Genomic DNA, 19,663 nt, shown 5'->3' on the forward strand with positions numbered 1-19,663 from the left:
TCTGATCTCTTTGTGCCGCAGCTGAGCCAAGTTGTATTTTCCAGGCCCACTTGGTTCTAAGTCCTAGTCCATGCACTTTTATGCTACCACAGATGAGATGTACTTGCTTTGGTGGCTGGCTTCTTGGGGAGAGGGAGCAGTTTCTCTAGGCACTGGCAGGGATTTATGCTGCTGCTGAGGAGAGGTGCATGCCCTCACAGACCACAGACTTCCAGCCCCCAGCCAGGATAGCCCCCAGCCAGGATAGCAATTGCATAGGGGTAGGGATCAGTTTCTCTTGGCTCAGGCTGGGATTTTCCCTGCAGATGCCTGAGGCGAGGTGCGCAGCAGGAGACGGAGTCCACGCCCTCACAGACACCACTGCAGACTCCCTGCCCCCAGCCGGGATCTGAATCGCATTGGGGGAGGGAGCAGTTTCTCTCTTTGAGCGGTTAAATGTTCTTTATCTCTTCCCCAGAGACAGTACTATGAGCATGTTTAGTTTCTCTTTCTCTTCCCTTTGTCTCTCAGGGGCTCTGCACGCTCGCCCTGTGTTGGGCTGGGCTCCCACCTCCCGTGCCCTTCTCAGGCTGGCCCGTTTTCTAATCTCCCCAGTTTGCACTCACTCACTCAGGCATCTTTGAGGTTGTCTTCTTTCTGGAGTCTGTATTTTCTCCTTCCGCTCTTGCAGATGAGAGTAATGTCCTTCTCAGTTCAATAGATGGGGCAGAGGAAGTTTACAGAGCTCCCTTCCTCTCTGCCATCTTGGCTCCTCCTAATGATTTCATTTTCTTCAGATCAATACGCAGAAGTGGAATTGCTGGATCATATAGTAGCTCTATTTTTAATATTCTGAGGAAGCTTCATACTCTTTTCCTAGTGGCTGCACAAATTTACATTCCCACCAGCAGTGCCTATGTGTTCCCTTTTCTGCACGTTCTCATTAGCACTTTTTTGCTCTCGTCATTTTGATAACAGCCATTCTAACAGGTGTGAGGGTCTGATTTGCATTTTCCTGATGGTTAGTGATGTTGACCACCTCTTAATGTACCTGCTGGCCACTTGAATATTTACTTTGGAAAATGTTCAGTCTTTGCCTACTTTTAACTGGATTATGGGGTTTTGTTTTGTTTTTTGGCTTTTGAGTGGTAGGAGTTCCTTACATATTTTGCATATTAATCCCTTATCAGATTGGTTGCTTGCAAATATTTATTCCCAATCTATAGGTTATTTTTCATTACTGTTTCCTTTCCTGTGCAGGGGCTTTTATCCTTGATGTAGTCCCACTTGTTTATTTTCATTTTTGTTGCATTTGGTGCTTTTCATGACATATCAAAAAAATCATTGATAAGAGCAATGTCAAGGAGCTTTTTTCCCATTTTCTTCTTGGTGTTATATGGTTTCAGGCCTCATTGTAAATCCATTTCGACATAATTTTTGTGAGCAGTGTAAGATAGAAGTTGAGTTTCATTCTTTTGATTATGAGTACCCAAATTTCCCAGCCCCATTTATTTTCATTAAAAACATTCTTTTAATGTTTATTTATTTTTGAGAGAGAGGGAAACAGAGTGCAGGCAGGGGAGGGACAGAGAGAGAGAGAGGGAGACAGAATCCAAAGCAGGCTCCAGGCTCTGAGCTGTCAGCACAGAGCCCAACACTGGGCTCGAACTCACAGACTGCAAGATCATGACCTGAGCCTATGTCAGACACCACCCAGCCCCATTTATTTAAGAGACTGTATATCCTCTGTTCAGTATTTTTGGCTCCTTCATCAAATATTAATTGACTATATATGCATGGGTTTATTTCTAGGCTTTCAATTATGTTCCATTGGTCTGTGTGTCTGTTTTTATGCTAGTACTGTACTGCATTGATTAGTATAGCACTATAATATAGTGCAAAATCAGCAAATGTAATGTCTCCAGCTTTGCTCTTCTTTCTCTGGATTGCTTTGGCTACTGGTTTTGACTGCTTGGTTAATGATGTTGAACATCTTTTTAGGGTACTTGTCATCTGTAGCTCTTTTCCATTTAAATGTCTGTTCATGTCTTTTGCTCATTTTCGAGTTGGATTTTTCTAAACTGTTGAGGCTTCAGGTTCTTCATATAATCTATATGCTAGTCTTTTGTCAGACATGTAGTTTGCGAGTGTTTTCTCCTAGTCTGTAGCTTGACTTAGCATCCTCTTTTGGAAGGCTTTTGCAGAGCAGCAATTTTGAATTTTGATGAAGTCCAACTTATTAATAATTCCTTTTATGAATTGTGCTTTTTGTATCGAGTCTTAAGAAAGAACTCTGCCTCATCCTAGATCATGAAGATTTTATTTTTTTCCCCTAAAAGTTTCACAGTTTTATATTTAAGTACGCTATAACTTTGATTTCATTTTTGTATAAAGTATGAATTTCTTGTTGAGGTTATTTTTGTTATTGTTGAGAAGGCTATCCTTGCCTCCCCTGAATTGTTTTTGCTCTTTGATCAACAATCCTGTTGAGCATATTTGTGTATCAGCTTCTGGGTTCTTTATTCTGCTCGAGTGACCTATGTGTCTCCTTACCAATACCACACTGTCTTGATTACTGCATTAATCAAAGGTTGCCTAATGAGGAGTGGGTGCCTTAAAATAGACATTTATTTTCTCACAGTTCTGTCGGCTAGAAGTCCAAGATCAAGGTGTTGGTAGGGTTGGTTTCTTCTGCAGGCCTCTCTCCTTGACTTGTAGGTAGATAGCCATCTTCTCCCTAATCTTCACATAGTCTTCCCTCTGTGCCTGTCTGTATTCTAATCTCTTCTTACGGAACCCGATTAGGTCAGACTCGATTAGAGCCCATCCACATGACTTCATTTTACCTTAATGTTAGAAATACTGTCCTCGTGGCAAGATGGACTATTTTGCCAGATTGCTTATGAATGTTAGTGGCTGTAATAATATCTACTGCAAACTTCAAGAATAAACACAAATATCTCATGTGATTAAAAAGATTTTATTCATCATCCCAAACTGATTATATATTACAAATTCTGATCAAAATAATAATATTAAAGGTATTTTCAATAGTACCACAAACTACCTGTACCTGAAGATAAAACCAAATAGTAAACTGGTAAGCATACACTGAAATTTACCCATGTTTGATATATCACTTTGTTTAAAAAATTCACAATCATGTTTCTCTGGTTATAAAATGGAAGGAACACACAAATAGCTACATATGATTTTCATTTAACAAACACACGAACTATTCCCCATGCTCTCAATGAGTCCTCAAAAGATGACAAAATCTTATAATTCTTTATAAGGAGAATAGTACGTTGTTTTATATAATAAAATACAGTACTTCTAATTCTCCTCATATTCCCTTTCAACTCCACTGTGAGAGCTGCTCATAAGTTTATAGCAGCTTGCTTGGCTAATGGGTTCCTACATACTCTCTACATTGGGTTAGGTTGGGTTGGAAGAGGCCAAGGAGGGCATTCTAACCTAGAAGTTCTGAGAATACAGAAGCAGAGATTTCTCATTAGGAAAATGCAGACTTGCCTACTTCAGTACTGGACCTGCGAAGAGGTATCACTATTGAATTGGCCCGTTTGATTTATAAACTATCATCAGATTTTAATCTGTGTGGAGAAACTTAAAGAAACATCACATACCCTGTTGATTCTTGCCTGGGACGGAAACACAAATTTGATGGAAGAAGGTGGGCATGAGTATTTTTCATCTCCCCTTTATTGAAACACTGATATAGGCATTCATCAGCACTGACAGTTAAAATAAAACTAAATATTCCAAATTCTTTCCCTCTGAAAATTATGACTTGCATCTGATTTTGGCTGGCTAGAGATTTACTAACAAGGAGATGAGGGTTTACCTCTAGAAAATACTAGAATACTAAAGAAGAACCTCGGGGCAGAGCAAGTACCAAATCTAGGGAGGTAGAGACAGTGAACTGCTTGGGATCAAGGAACTAGGTAACACAAGGGATCATATAAGGAGACTTGAAGAGAAACAGCTTGACCAATAAAATGAAAAGACACATTCTATTTAAAGAAGGAGACAACTAGGTAATGTCTCTGAATTCATGAACCATTTAATTGGTCCTTTAATGCCTTAATACAATGAAACCATTTTTTTTCCTAAGCAAATTCAGTCACCTGACCTCCTGAGTAAGCATTGTGTTCTGAGCCATTGTTACTTTAATCCCATTTGAAGAATAATTAGAAAAGGTATTTGGAAGTAGGAAATAGAACATTTCTGGAGTATTCCCAGACGCAGTGCTAAGCACTTTATTTCATTTTATCCTAAGTGAAAAACCTAAGAATTCATTCTGTGGAAATTGAGGCTGAGAGGTTCTCTGCCAGAAATCCCACAGGATGAAGCTGGGATTTAAACTCAGGCCTAATTCAGAAGTTTGTGGTCTTTTTATACCAACATGCTGACTCCCCTAAGTGCATTGTTAGAGGTCACCTAGCCCAGGTCTTAATGACAGAGGAAGAGGAGGAGGAAAGAGAAATCCCTGCTGGGACATTTCTTCAAAGATACCCTTTTGTCTGGTCGGGAAATGAAGTTTTCCCATGATAATTAAGTATCAGGAATTGGGAATGCAGCACTTTCTCTGACTAGTCTTTGAGGGAACATTTCCCATGGGGACTTATAATATTGAGGATGAAAGAACTGTTCATTTTCCAGGAGGTGAAACTTGGGGGAGTTTCACAACTTAGGCGTGTGATACTGAGTGACATGTTTGCCTGGAGTGTGGAAATTCCTTCCAAATGTGTATCCCAGATGCAGCTCTGGTCCTGAATCTACAAACCTCCACTTTTCTTTATAACATCCTGCATCCCATGTGCCATGTAAAGCTTTGTAGCCATGCTAAGACTGGATACAATGGTTTGGGGTCACAAAGAAGGAAAGGAATGAGCACAGTCTATTCTCAACTACTTGTATCCATAAGAGGGTAGCAATAAGGGAAGGAGGAAGGACTCTTAGGTAACGGGTGCTTAGCAGATTGGTGTTAATGGTTTCCCAGCCATGGGACGCATGTTGAGCTTAAGAGAATCAGGAACTCCTGGATGTTAAGAGTATCATGACCAAAGGCTGATGTCTCCAAACATGAACTATTTCACCTTTTGGAGATACGGCATTTTGCAGATAAAGGTATAAAGACAGCCTAAGTATTTTAGACAAGAAAGAAACACTCCTTCTTGATCTCTTTGTCACTTGAGGCTCTCAATCTGAGCAGAAAGATATGAAGTGAGGAATGGCAGAAACACCCTGAAACTGAGTCCCTAGGCATGGGATGACTTCCCTGCCAAACATCTCAGCAGAGTGAAAATGCTGTCCCGTGATGCAGTGAGACAGGGACGGGGCCCAAAGTCATGGCACTCCTGGGTTTAGCCTCCATTGTTTCTCAAGTCACTCCCATAGCTTATTGATTTAGCTATAAAATAAGGATAGAAAGAATGTGACCCTCTAGTTTTTAAGACTCAAGAGCAAGATGATTTTCTCTTGAGAGTTAACTTGTTTGGGGGAGGACGGTGGTAGACATTCTGCCATCTAGCGGTCATATTTCAGGGTTTCTAGCTAGGAAATCAAACTGGCTGTCCCACTGCCCAGCTTCTGAGGGATGCCTGATTTTGAGAACTGCAGCTTTATTCCAGGGGCCAGATGTCAGTACCTGCAGCAGAGGGAAAAAGGTCAAGTGCTCCCTGCCTTGTGAAGGAAGAGCAGCCACCTGTTGTCAAGTGGGAGGTTATCAATCTTGCCTCTCAGGATCTCTCTGGAGACATCCATGGATGCCTAACTTCCAAGTTACTATAAGAGGTTTTCTCCTGGTATGCCCAAGTAGAGCTCAAAGTGGCCTATATTAGGAATACTATTGTTGGAACACCCAGGTGAGGAAAAAAAGTGATCTGATGGGGTGTGATCGTGGATTCACTCAAACCAAGGTCTCTGGACACTCAGCACAGTTAAAAGCTGCCAGGAAGCACAGGATGAAGTATGGCTGACCCTGTATCAGAAGCAAGCCTGGCATTCAGAGTATGAGGGAAAGCCTTCGTCCCCTCAACCTGGGGTAGGACCCAAGAGCTGAAGCCTCTGAAACCAGCAGATAGTCAAGAAAGGTATTTCAGCTGCCAGTGGTCTATGGAGCGAAGGATATAAAACCTCTGTCAATGAGGCCACGCCATCTTAGATTTTGGATACTTCAAGACCTTGGGGCAGATAAAAGAAAAATAACCTAAACAGGAGTGGGTAAGACCCCTTGGCAAACAGTGGAAGTCCCAATTTGAAATGGGCAGAAATGTATATGCACTTTTGTATGCACTTCTAGATGCTAAGCACAAGCAAATGGTCTTCACCTGGTTTTTCAGCAAAGGGGAAGCTGATTATAATGGCCTGTCATCTGGGGACAAGTTTACTGGTAATCTGTATGTGTCTCTGAAAACCTAATTATGTTAATTATGAAAAGACCCAATGATGATGCACTGAAAGCTCATCCTAAGAGAGGAAGGTCAGTGGTTACCATTAATTTTTTTAAAAATACCATTTTGGTGTTTTGAAAGTATAAAGTGGAGTAGTTGTTGGTCATTTTTCCCAACTTTGTTTTAGGAAAACTCAGTCAAGCCCATAACCTGAGACCTTCTGGTTTCCATTTCTGACACTCCTATTATTCTCTGGTTTTAGAGTAAAATCTGTGATATTGTCCAGAAAGTTGTCCTAAGCGGCTAAACAAAACTTAAGACTCAGGGCGCCTGGGTGACTCAGTCGGTTAAGAATCCGGCTTCGGCTCAGGTCATGATCTCACGGCTCGTGGGTTCAAGCCCCACGTCAGGCTCTGTGCTGACAGCTAGCTCAGAGCCTGGACCCTGTTTCAGATTCTGTGTTTCCCTCTCTCTCTGACCCTCTCCTGTTTGCACTATCTCTCTCTGTCTCTCAAAAATAAATAAAAAACTTAAAAAAAAATGTAAGACTCAGCTTCCTTTCCTGGACAAAGAAAAAGCGAGCAGTGCTGATTGTACTGCTTTCCCTCTCACTTGGAATATATAATTCAAGTGACCCATGAAGAGATGATCGAGACAGAGCCATCCTAGCCCACTCAGAAACAGGTCTTGAGGAGGGAAGAGGAAACTGAAGGGTCTCAGAATGGGTGGTACTTGATAAAGCAGGGAAGTCCGAGTTCTTGTCTCATCGATAAGCAACAGATAGAACTTTTAGATAGAACTATAATGGACATAAACTTTATAACATTACGATGTGGGGGAGGCATGGGGGAGAAAGCATGTGTCAGGTTTGCCATTTATCTTCATTTTGGAGATGTGAGATAGGACTGGAAGAGAAGAGGGGACAGGTAGGTTTACATACCATTTCAATTGGTTTATAGGCCATAAATGAAAAATATGGAGCTATATCGGATCAATGAGTACACTGAAGAGTACAATTAGAAAAATTAGAGGTATTTCTATTAATATTTTAGTGTGAACATTAAAATGGGGAATACAGGATTATAAATTCAGAAAATATTAAAGTCCATGAATAGCTCATATTTTTACTTAACAGATGGTTGGGAATGAATTACGGAAAGTTAAGTTTCATGAAATCACAACCCTTTCAAAATCCTGTCTAGTAGCATGATCTCCCTTGAATGATTTGTTAACAAGTGCTATAGAGGTCAGTGAAAATACTCTCGCAATGGCTGGAAATTTAAGCTTCACACAAGCATAAGCTTTCTTTTCACTTCAAATATAAAAATAGAAAATGTATGGAAATTTGCATACCTTTGACAAAGTTAGAAAGAAGCTCTTGTTCTCTTATAAAATGATGCCCTGTGCTCTGGATGAATTCCATATCAGGTTGCTTGTCAAATGAATCTGTTAGCATCTTTTCTTGATGTCACTTAAAGTCCGATCACTTAAATATTAACTTGGACTCTACAACCTTAAAAGCAGCACAACCTACAAGCTTAACTGCTGGTAACAGGAACGGGGTATTCTTTTCTGCTAGTAGATCCCTCCTCAGCTTCACCCCATAAACCTGGGCTCCAGTCCAGACGTTACCTAACATTTTGAAAGAACATTGTATTCTGTATGAGCCCTTCAAAAGGTGAGGGTGTTTCCCTCCACAGAAAATCGAGGTGTTTTACCAACAGGAAAGGAAAGAGAGCAGGCATGTGTCACTCACCTCTGCTCCTCTACTGTAACCTAGCACTGCACCTGGCCCATGGGGGCTCCTTAATAAATGTAAAATGAGAGGATTAAATCAAATGGCTGAGAGGCTCAAACTCTCTGCGTCTTCAAACTTCACATATATCTTTGGCTCCTTCATAACGTTTGACGAAGAGATGTATCTTCTTAAACAGCTACCCACCTTTGTTGCAGACGGGGAATTCTACCATTTTGAGTTCCTGTCTCAGTATAGCTGGATAACCTCATCCCACTCAGAAATAGGCCAGACTCCATTGGGCCGTACGTTGGGGGGAGAGCGCTTCCAGTCCCAGGTCTTCACAGGAATCTTCCAGGTCTTACCATAGTTGGCTTCGATGTAGTCAATGGTTTCACAGGGCACATGAATCTTCATGTCCACAAACTCAGTCCAGCACAGTGTAAACTTGGGAAATAGGTACCTGCGGCAAACAGAGGCAAGGTAGAGGGGGGTTAGGCTCAAGAGTGAAAGTTTATCTCAGGAACCCAGCTGCTCGTGTGCTTTGGGCTGAAGGAAAGTCCTCTCCCACTAAATCGCTTTGGGGACAGATATGGTTGATATTTTGTTGTTTCTGGCCCTCCAGCATCCCCTTCCTCTTCTATTTTTTTTTTTATAAACTTTATTTATTTAGAGAGAGAAAGAAAGGGAGAGCAGGGGAGGGGCAGAGAGAGAGAGAACCCAAGCAGTCTCCACACAGTTGGCACAGAGCCCAATGAGGGGCTGCAACTCATGAATGGAATCATGAGATCATGCCCTGAACTGATATCAAGAGTCAGACCCCTAACCGATGGAGCCACCCAGGCGTCCACCCTCCTCTTCTAATGTTGACAGCACTTCCATTTGCCTCTCCTTGTTCTCTCTGGTTTAGGAGGGGCTAACCTCACCCCCAGGCCCCTAAGATAAAAAGACCCAGGCCTAACAAGTTCATTATAGTGACTGGATCAGGGATGGGAATATACACAAACGAGGCACAGGAGAGTCAGCTCTGGGACTTCTGCTGGAACTACTGGAGGAAAGAGACATTCTTCTTTTGCTGAGATTTCTAAGCTGGTGGGACGGAAGCTGAGCATCTCTGTTATCTATTAGCAGAAAAAGCCTGTCTGAGGATGAAGTCAAAGCGAAAAGCTGCCAAGAAGTAACAGCTTGTAGAAAATAACAGCTCAGAAAACCCCAGGGAAGGACTTGGAGTTACCTATGGCCATTCCTTAAACCTCTCAGGTAAATAAATCCATAAATATACATATTCTCCCCCACCAATTTTTATTTAAATTCTAGGTAGTTAACTATTCTTTTTTTTTTTTACTACATTTCTAATACTAGCAATTCTTCATCTTTTTTAAGAGTTTATTTATTTTGAGAGAAAGAGTGTGTGTATGAGTAGGGAAGGGGCAGAGAGAGAGAGAGAGAGAGAGAGAGAGAGAGAGAATCCCAAGCAGGCTCCACACCGTCAGAGCAGAGCCTGACAAGAGGCTCCACCCCACAAACTGTGAGATCATGACCGTGAAATCAAGAGTTGCACACGTAACCGACTGAGCCACCCAAGTGCCCCAATACTTGCAATTTTTCATACAGGGAGGGGAGGCACATACAGCAGTGAAAAAGGAAACGAAATGCTTGTGCCTTTGTGACAGGTCATATTAATTCCAGAGTCTTGGGTTTCACTGTGGTCCCAGATGGCTTTTGGTAACCTACTCAGCTAAGGCTGCTAAAGAAGACACTCCCAGGGTCAGCGAGGGTATTTTCCAAACTCCTTTCCTAACTAAAACTGTAGCGAACTTTTCACACCACAGTATGTGAACAAGGCAGGGATGCACTTGCGATGACTTTCTGAGTAAAGCTTCACGCCCCCGCCCCCTCCTCAAACGCAGGAATGGGGGTCTAATGCTCGACTGTCCTACACTTCAACAATATCTCTCTTAAAGACAGCTATGCGGACCACGTTCTTCATGCCCTGCCTTTTTTTTTTTTTTACCACTTGCCCCCCCCTCCTATTTTAATATCTTTTTCTCAGCCACAAACTTACTTTCTTAGTTTTTAATAGTTCACACATCATTAAATCCCCATCCAATTCACACTGCTACTGAAAGAAGCCAACTACAGAACATTAAAATCAGCAGCACATGTGTGAGGTGAATCTTCTCTCTCAGAGCCTGGACCTCCTGAGGATACACAGCAAGCATGACTCCAAGATGCATCCCATGCTTCTGTCCCTCATGCGAACCTACCTGTAGTTCTGACTTCCTTTCATCTCAAACACTAAAGAACATCTTGACACCAGCCCAGGCAATGTTAGTTATAATGAATCTTTATCTATAGCAGAACTAGCAGGTAAGTTTGAGAAGTCAAACCAAAACATGTTTCTTAAAGGTACTCTGGATCAGTGAATTAAATTCATTACAAAGGAAAGCTAACATGAGTAGGTTCATTAGATTTAAGTTCATAGTACAGCCTTATATTCCGTGTTGGTGTTTTCTGAGCAATGTTTCTTCTCTTCACAACATGAAAAGAACTTTCGGTAATGAGATCTGAAGTGGCAATTGCAGAGATCACAGAAATGTAAAATATCAGAGGATTAAAGAAAAAAGGAACAGGAAGAAAGCCAGATGTCAAAGCATAATCATATTGTGGAAATGGGATCTAGCTGGGATGTTCTCCAAGGAAAGGTCAGTTCTCACGCATTCTGCTGTTAAAACTCATGTTTTACCACCAGATGAACATAAAGCCATACATGAAAATGAGAGGCTGAACAAATTCTAAAGAAAGCAACAAGTCCCTTCTACCCAAACCAATGGGTGCTGGCAGTTAATAGACAATCCCAGCTGGCTTCTGTGAAAAGACGGTCACACAAAATCTCAGAGCTGAAGAAGAAATAAGATACAGCATAGCTGTACCATCTGCTGGTCCCAATTCTGTTCTGCACACTCATATTCATGGAATTGCTTATTTTGCCATCAGACACAGCCATCCATCACTGGCCTCTACCCTCCCCTATCAGATGCTGGTCAGAAGAATGTCCACCTGTCTCCTCCTATCAAGTTGACACACTGAAGTTGAAATGAGGCAGAAATTACAGTCTATCTGGTAACATAGCCCAGGAATCTCCTCTGTTAAATATTAGCCTCTACAGTCTATCAAAGAAGTGAAAGTAAGAAAAATCATATACAGGATTTAAGTTCTTGTACATGGATGTGAAGACTACAAATTTTACAAAAGCAATATTTTAAACAGTGAAATGTTCAAAGAACTACACCAAAACACTAAAACTACATAAACAATGTTAAAAGTAACTCAACACTTTAACTCAAATGTTCGTTTTTGTTCCTGAATGGAAATCTCCCTAAATCTTTGTGGTTTTCTTTTCAACTTAAATAATTTTCAATTCAATCAGCAAAAAGAAAATTCCAGCTTCCTAGGAGAAGAGGAAAGATAAACAAACCATAAAATGTGAAAACAGATTGTGAAATGGGATGGTGGTGAGGAGGAGAGGGGGTGGGTGACAGAGAAGACCACATGCCATGTGCTCTGTCCAGGTTACTGGTAAACACTAAGACTACACTCCACCATGGGTCTGCGACATTACCTTAGCTTTGAAAGCCAAGATTCTGTTTGGCTACGCAGTTTGCACTTGAAAGCTCTGAATAGGATCTAAAATGGGAACAGATTTCAATTCAGACTAAGGCAACCCTAGTAAGTTCAAGGGATCTTTTCATATACACAAAAATCCTTCCATTCACGTTTCTACTTCATACCACGTTCATCTTACCTTTGCATAAAGTAGTAATTAGAATTAAGAGTTAGTTAGGAGTTAAAAAAAAAAAAAGAGTTAGTTGGAGTAGACTGTTTTCATTTTTTCCCCCCTCACAGACATCCTTACAATCTGTGAAACCACTTACTGGTGGTAGGATAAAGTAATCTCGCCAGTTTAATTGTATAACTTATAAACATTATTGCTAAATGAAAAACATTGCTTTTATTATTACTATGTAGCTAGGCTACGTGAGATAGAGATACCATCAACTGTAACTGAATCTGAACTTTTTAAACATAACTTGCATTTAAACTCTGAAGTTAAAACAGCAGAGCCATGGTCTTAAACAAGAATTTCCTGTAAAACAACACAAATGGTTTATTCTCGTATCAGTTTGGTCTCTTTTAATTCTTAATTTCTTTTTCTTGTGTTATTCCAAAGTCTAAGCCCTCTAGCATTCTGCTTAATAGAAGCAGGGATAGTACACAGGTTTTTTTTGTTTGTTTCTAATTTTAATGGAAAAGCTTCTAAAAAGTTTATTATGAATAATGATTGCTCATGCTAGGTTTTTGGTATATTCCATTTACCTGGTTAAGGAAATTCCAGATCTCTTTTATTTCAAACTTGCTTAAAGGTCTTTCACCTTCCTCCTGGTTAATTATGAGATTTACCAAAAGTTTTTAATGTCATATCTTTTGAAACAATCGTCAAAGGTTTTTTTCTTTAATCTTTTAATACCTTAGTGTTGAGAATTATACGAATATACATATACTATAAAATTCAATTTGCATTTCATTTAAGATATTTTCATCACTTTGACAATATTGTAATTTCCTTTTAAAAATTTTGTTGGCACTGTCCAAGTCCAGTTTTCCTATCAGTCTCATATAAATGAGTTGCTTAAAACATATTTTTCATAGTTTTTTTTTTATTTTCTGACAAAGGAGACACAATATAGGGAATAATCTACTTTATGAAGGTATGGTAAAACTTTCCTGTAAACTTTCTTGGCCTTTCAGTAGGGACAAGAGGGGGAAAGGAGAATTTCTGATTATTAATTCAATTTTTTTCTTGAGTATGTTTCCTAGATCTTCTTGAGTTTTGACATTTACTTTTGCCCAGAAGATTTTATCATTTTTATATTACACCTAATTATCAAATTTAATGATTTAATGTCCCTAGCATTTTCCTTTCGAAGTCAGTGTAACACAGTTAAGAGCATAAACTCTAAAGCTCTTGGGTTTCAGTAGTCAATATTCTCTTTAATTTGACTGCTTTTTTCACTTAATTTTTTAAATGTTTATATATTTTTTTAGAGAGATAGATAGACAGAGCGCGAGCACGGGAGGGGCAGAGAGAGGGAGACACAGAATCCGAAGCAGGCTCCAGCCTCTGAGCTAACAGCACAAAGCCTGACAGCCAGGTTCAAAACCATGAATCGTGATATTATGACCTGTGCTGAATGAGATCAGACGCTTAAGAGACTGAGCCACCCAGGCGCTCCTTATTTTCTTTTCTTGATCAATCTTGTTAGATGCCTATTTACTAGTTTTTATTTTTATTTTTTTTAAGAACCAGCATTTAGATTTGTTGACCTTTGATACTGTTTCTTATTTCATTAATTTTTTTCTCTTGGTTTCCTTCCTTCACTTTACTTAGGCTGACTGCATTATTCTTTTGCTTTCTTCAATTAAATGCTTAATTTGTTTTTTTAATAATTTTTTAATGTTTATTTATATTTGAGAAAGAGACAGAATGTGACCAGGGGAGCAGCAGAGAGGGAGGGAGACATAGAACCAGGCTATGAGATGTAAGCACAGAGCCTGATGCAGGGCTTGAACCCATGAGCCGTGAAATGACCTGAGCTGAAGCCGGACCCTTAATCAACTGAACCAAGCAGGTACCCCTTAATTTGTTTTTTTAAACTCTATTTTAATACTTAAATGTTTTTAAGGCTACAGGTTTACTGCTATCCTTTTAACTAAACCCTACAAGTTTTGATATGTGGTACATTATCTTTGAGTCCTAAAAATTTTATAATTACTGCTATTATTTCCATTTTTAACTCACTAGCTGTTAATGACGGCATTTTAAAGTTTCCATATATTTTAAAGAGGTCTTTAATTGTTTATTTATAATTCAATTTCATTGTGGTCAAACAATGCCACCTATTGAAATAATCGTGTATGTTTTCTCCCTTTAATCTGTTAACATAGAGAATCTCTCTCTCTCTCACACACACACACACACACAGATTTTTATTAATGATGTGACATGTATTAAGATTGCCTTTATAATATAGTACATGGCCAACTTTTGTAAATGTTCCATTTATAGTCGAGAAGAAGTATATCCAGCATTTGTTGGGTAAAGACGTTTACATATATATTCAATATGTCAAGCTTGATTTTGTTCATATTTTCAATAGTTTTACTAATTCCTTCTTTGCTTGAATTAGCAGTTTTTAAAATAAAGGTATTTCAGAATCTTCCACCATAACTGTAGATATGTCAATGTTTATTAGAATTTCATCAGCTTTTGATTTATATACTTAAAGACCACATTATTAAAGTCCTATAATACTTCTTGGTGGACTATTTCTCTGTAAAATTATGTCATGGACCTTTTAAGTTAGTAGCAATAATAGTATTGGGGCAGATCTTTTTCTACCTCTATAATTTTTTCAACCTTTCTGTGTGATTTTGCTTTAGGTGTGCCTCTTACCAAGCACTGGATAGGTATGTTTTGTGTTTTCTATCACATTTTAATATTTATATGGATTAGCTCAACCTGTTATTATTTCCTGTTATTAATTATATATTTAGACATATTTTGAATTCTAGAGCCAAGCTGCCCGGGCTCAAATCCTGGCGCTGCCTCTTATTAATTGCAATACCTCACTCAATCTCTTTGTGCCCTAACTCACTCATTTATAAAATAGTAATGGGGCACCTGGGTGGCTCAGTCGGTTAAGCATCCGACTTCATCTCAGGTCATGATCTTGCGCTCCATGAGTTCGAGCCCCATGTCAGGCTCTGTGCTGACAGATCAGAGCCTAAAGCCTGCTTCAGATTCTGTGTGTGTGTCTCTCTCTCTGTCTCTACCATGCACGAACTCTTTCTCTCTTAAAAATAAATAAACATTAAAATGAGAGTACCTTACAGAGATGTCAGCATAGAATGACTGAATAAATGTACTCACTTAGGCAAAACAGTAACTAGCACATACATGGTAAGTGCTATTACAATGCTGTTGTTAAGATTATCTTTACATGTTCTCAGCTTGCCCACCTTTTCTTTTGACTCATGTTTCCTAATTCCTTTAATTGATAAAGGTTTATAAATTCTCTCTTTTTGTGCTTATTTGAAAGTTTTTTTTTTTTTAAAGTAATCTCTACACTCAATGTGGAGATTGAATTTACAATCCCAAGATAGAGAGTTGCATTCTCTACTGACTGAGCCAGCCAGGAGCCCCTACTTGGAAGTTTTAAATACTATTTCTATCTATTAGTAGATACTGTTTGTAATACTTACTGTTTATTTTTAACATATATACGTCACTATAAGATTTTCTAATAAAAACATTGTGTGCAGAAAATCTACCCTTTTCCTACACACAGAACTTAAATATACTTTATTCCCTGAACTCCAACAAATCACCTCCTCCTCAACTTCTTCTTAAATGTTTTTTATTTATTTTTGAGAGAGAGAGAGAGAGAGAGCGAGCGAGCATGAGCAGGGGAGGGTCAGAGAGAGAGGGAGACACAGAATCTGAAACAAGGTCCAGGCTCTGAGCTAGCTGTCAGCACAGAGCCCGACGTGGGGCTTGAACCCCGTGAGATCATGACCTGAGCCAAAGCCAGACACTTAACCCACTGAGCCACTCAGGCACTCCATCCTCAACTTATTATCATCAAGAGTTTTCCTCTTCTTAAAAATGTTTGTTTATTTATTTTTGAGACAGAGAGAGAGCGAGAAAGCACAAGCAGGGGAGGGGCAGAGAGAGAGGGAGAGAGAATCCCAAGTAGGCTCCATGCTGCCAGTGCTGAGCTCAAAGCAGGGCTTGATCCCACAAACTCATGAGATCATGACTTAAGCTGAAATCAAGAGTCGGTTGCTCAACCGAGTATGCCACCCGGGGACCCCAAGAGTTTTCCTTTTTGACTTTTCTCTTTTTAACACACTGTCATTTTATTCTTTATAGGCAATGGCTCACAAATTTACTGATATATTTTACCCATTTCTGTGTTCAGCATTATTTCATATATATTATGTCTTCCTTTTTGGTCCTTTAATAGGCCTTTAAGCATGGGTCTCTGACATAAAGTTTCTTAGTCATTTTCTATGCGTAAATGTCTTTATTTTGAGCTCCCTCTTGAAAGTTAGTTTTAACTACACATAACTTTCTTAGTTATTTCTCCTCAGCTTTTAAAAGATGCTAGAACCTCCATTATCTTTTGGCCTCTATTGTTGCAGATATATTTGTTTGTCCTTTGTGAGCAATCTAGTTTGTCTGGAAGCTTGCCAAATTTTTTGTTTTTGACATCAGTTTCCTTAAGAATTATCTAGACATACATTTATTATTTATCCCACTCATTTGCCTTTAATTTGGGAATTTTGTTTAAATACTGTTTTTACATCATTTACTCCATTCTGTTTTAGTTCAGCTAGGTCTTTTATTTTATTTATTTATTTATTATTTTTAATATTTGAGGATAGCCGACACACTATGTTACGTAAGTTTCAGGTGTACACCATAGTGATCTGACAAGTTTACACATCCTGCCATGTTCCTCCCAGGGGTAGTTGCCATTTGTCACCATACTCTGCTATTACATTATCATTGACTATATTCTTTACACTGTGCCTTTATTCCCATGACTTATTCATTCCTTAACTGGAGATGAATATATTTTTATCTCCCATTGTCCTTCACCCATTTTACCCAACTCCCTACCCCTTCCTCTCTGGCAACCATTAGTTTGTTCCCTGTCATTTATAGGTTGGATTCTGCTTTCTGCTTCTTCATTCATTTGGTTTCGTTTGTTTTAGGTTCCATTTATGCATGAAATCATATGGCATTTGTCTTTCTTAGTCTGACTTATTTCACTTAGTAGAATACTCTCTAGGTCCATCTCAAATGGCATATTCTCATCCTTTTATGGCTGTGTAATATCCCAGTGTGTGTACACATTACATCTTCCTTATGCATTTGCTTATTGATGGACACACTTGGATTGTTTCCATATCTTGGCTATCGTAAATTATGCTGCAATAAATAGGGATGCAAAAATATCTTTTCAAATTAATGTTTTTGTTTTCTTTGGGTAAGTACCCAATAGTGGAATTACTGGATATATGATATTTCTATTTTTAATTTTTTAAGGAAGTTCCATACTGCCTTCCACAGTGGCTGTATCAATCTGCATTCCCACAAACAGCATACGAGGGTTCTTTTACCCACATCCTTGACAACATTTGTTATTTCTTGTGGTTTTTATTTTAGCCATTCTGACAGGTATAAATGATATTGAGGTTTTGATTTGCATTTCTCTGATGATTAGTGATGTTGATTAGGTATATCTTTTAAAAAAATCTTAGTGTTTATTTACTTACTTTGCGGGAGAGAGAGCAAGCGAGCAAAGGAGAAGCAGGGAGAGAATTCCCAAGCAGGCTCCCCACTATCAACACAGAGCCTAATGTGGGGCTCGATCCCATGAACTGCAAGATCATGACCTGAGTCGAGATCAAGAGTGGGATATTTAACTGACTGAGTCACTCAGTGCCTCAGCTAGGTCTTGCAGACATATTCATCAGTGATTTGTGTTTGGACCAAAAGGAATGTGGCAAAGCAAGGAATTATTGTGCCACATTAAGTTATCACCACCAATTTTGCCCATTTTTCTAGAACTTACAGTCTATTTTGAAAACTAAGGTTACGGGGGCCTGGATGGCTCAGTCTTTAAAGCATCTGACTTCACCTCAGGTCATGATCTCACTGTTTTTGAGTTAAGTCCCATACTGGGTGAGGTCAAGCCCCAAATCAGGTGAGCATGAGCCCTGCATCAGGTGAGCTCCACCCCCGCTTTGGGTAAACATGAACCCCGCTTCGGGTAAAACGTGAGCCCTGGTTTGGGTGAGCCCTGCTTTTCTCTCTCTCTCTGCCCCTCGTGAGATTCTCTCTCTCCCTCTGTCCCTCACTCACTTGTGCCCTCTCTCTAAAAAAAGAAAGAAAAGAAGGAAGAGAGAAAGAGAAAGAAAAAGAAAACCAAGGTTACAGTATGTTGACTAGTAGTTTTAAAACTATCTCTTCTACTAAACTTCTCACAATCCCACCAAAGATAATACAGAAGAAAAAAGGGTAGTAGTGAAATGGCTAATACACTTTTCAGAGCCTAAGCTAGAATATAATCTCTGAGGTCTTTATTGATCTGATACTCCACTCCTACTTCAAATATATAATCAATATATGCAGCATACACATGTTGTATAAAATAAAGTTCTGCCCACCGAACCTCGTTTTCCCACTGACTTCCAATATAAATTGAGTGATTTCATCTATTCGTACCATTAAACTCTGCTATACCATCTCCAGAGGGCAGAACTCGTGATTATAACAAGAACAAATTTATATCATCAGTGAGTAGACAAATTAAAGCTTGTATAGGTAGTTGTTATCATTTAACAACTGAATGCACCTGCATAATGACTGTATCAAAAACTATCCATGTGAAGTATCCACAGAACTTTTCTTTAATGCCAGAATCAGAGCCTCAGGACACGTTTATTTCTACTGCATAACTTCCAAAAATTAGATCTATAGTTCATCAACAACCAGTTAGATTCAGCCGTGCTTGCTTTCTCTCAGACAATTTTAGTAGTATTTCTCTTTGGATAGAATAGGTAATTTTAAAAAAGAGATTACATTATGATTTCAAATTTTATACTAAATAGAAAAGCCTTTTAATTTGAACATAGATTAACTAGTCTGTCCAATCAGATGCAAAAGGCTCGCTGTGGGCGTGCCTTGATCGAATTCATTGCTTCTGGTCCCAGTTAGCCCTCCATTTCAACATCTGTAGTCTGGAGCTCTTTTCTCTTCCCATGTTTCTAAGTCATTAATTTTTTTAACCTTGTAAACAAACTTTTATTTTTCTAAATAAACTTTTCCTGGAGGTAATTTACACATAATGAAATGCAACCATTTTAAGTTCTGACAAACACGGATACCTGTGTAACCGCCACAACAAGCAAGACACTGATCGCTTCTTCCACCCAGCTTCCCAAAGGTCCCTGGGCTCTTCGGCAGTTGGGCAGTCAATCCAGCCTGCCCCCCCCCCCCCGCCCCCCAAATCACTGATCTTGCTACATCCTTACTGGTTAGCCTGTTCCACAGCTTCATACACATGCAGTTACATAGTATACACTCTTCCTATCTGGTTTCTTCCTCTGAGCATATTCTGGAGATTCATCTTTGTTACTGCATGTATCAGTAGCTCATCTCTTTTTATTGCTGAGTAGCATTTCATTATCTGAACTTACTATAACTTGTTTATCTGGTCATCAGAAGATGTTGTTGGGTTGTTTCTATGTTGTTGTTGTTGTCTTAGCTACCACAAATAAGAATGCTATGCAGGGCGGCTGGGTGGCTCAGTCAGTTAAGGGTCCAACTCTTGGTTTCAGCTCAGGTCATGATCTCACAGCTTCATGGGTTCGAGCCCCACACTGGGCTCTGCACTGGCAA

At 39.4% G+C, this 19,663-nt stretch overlaps 1 protein-coding gene across 4 annotated transcripts in view; it reads right to left on the reverse strand.

The window, feature by feature from the left end:
* Positions 1-19,663, reverse strand: part of FKTN (fukutin) — a 94,973-nt gene that overhangs the window by 21,512 nt on the left and 53,798 nt on the right. For 3 of the 4 annotated variants that reach the window (XM_029921107.1, XM_029921106.1, XM_029921109.1), the window contains one exon: positions 7,407-8,593. In XM_029921107.1, coding sequence (XP_029776967.1) covers positions 8,380-8,593 — 214 coding nt within the window. In that variant the 3' untranslated portion in view covers positions 7,407-8,379. Of the gene's footprint in view, positions 1-7,406; positions 8,594-19,663 lie in introns of those variants that run through there. The other variant, XM_029921108.1, reaches the window with a different exon arrangement.

The sequence above is a fragment of the Suricata suricatta genome, chromosome 13, assembly GCF_006229205.1.
Source record: "Suricata suricatta isolate VVHF042 chromosome 13, meerkat_22Aug2017_6uvM2_HiC, whole genome shotgun sequence".
NCBI lineage: Eukaryota > Metazoa > Chordata > Mammalia > Carnivora > Herpestidae > Suricata > Suricata suricatta.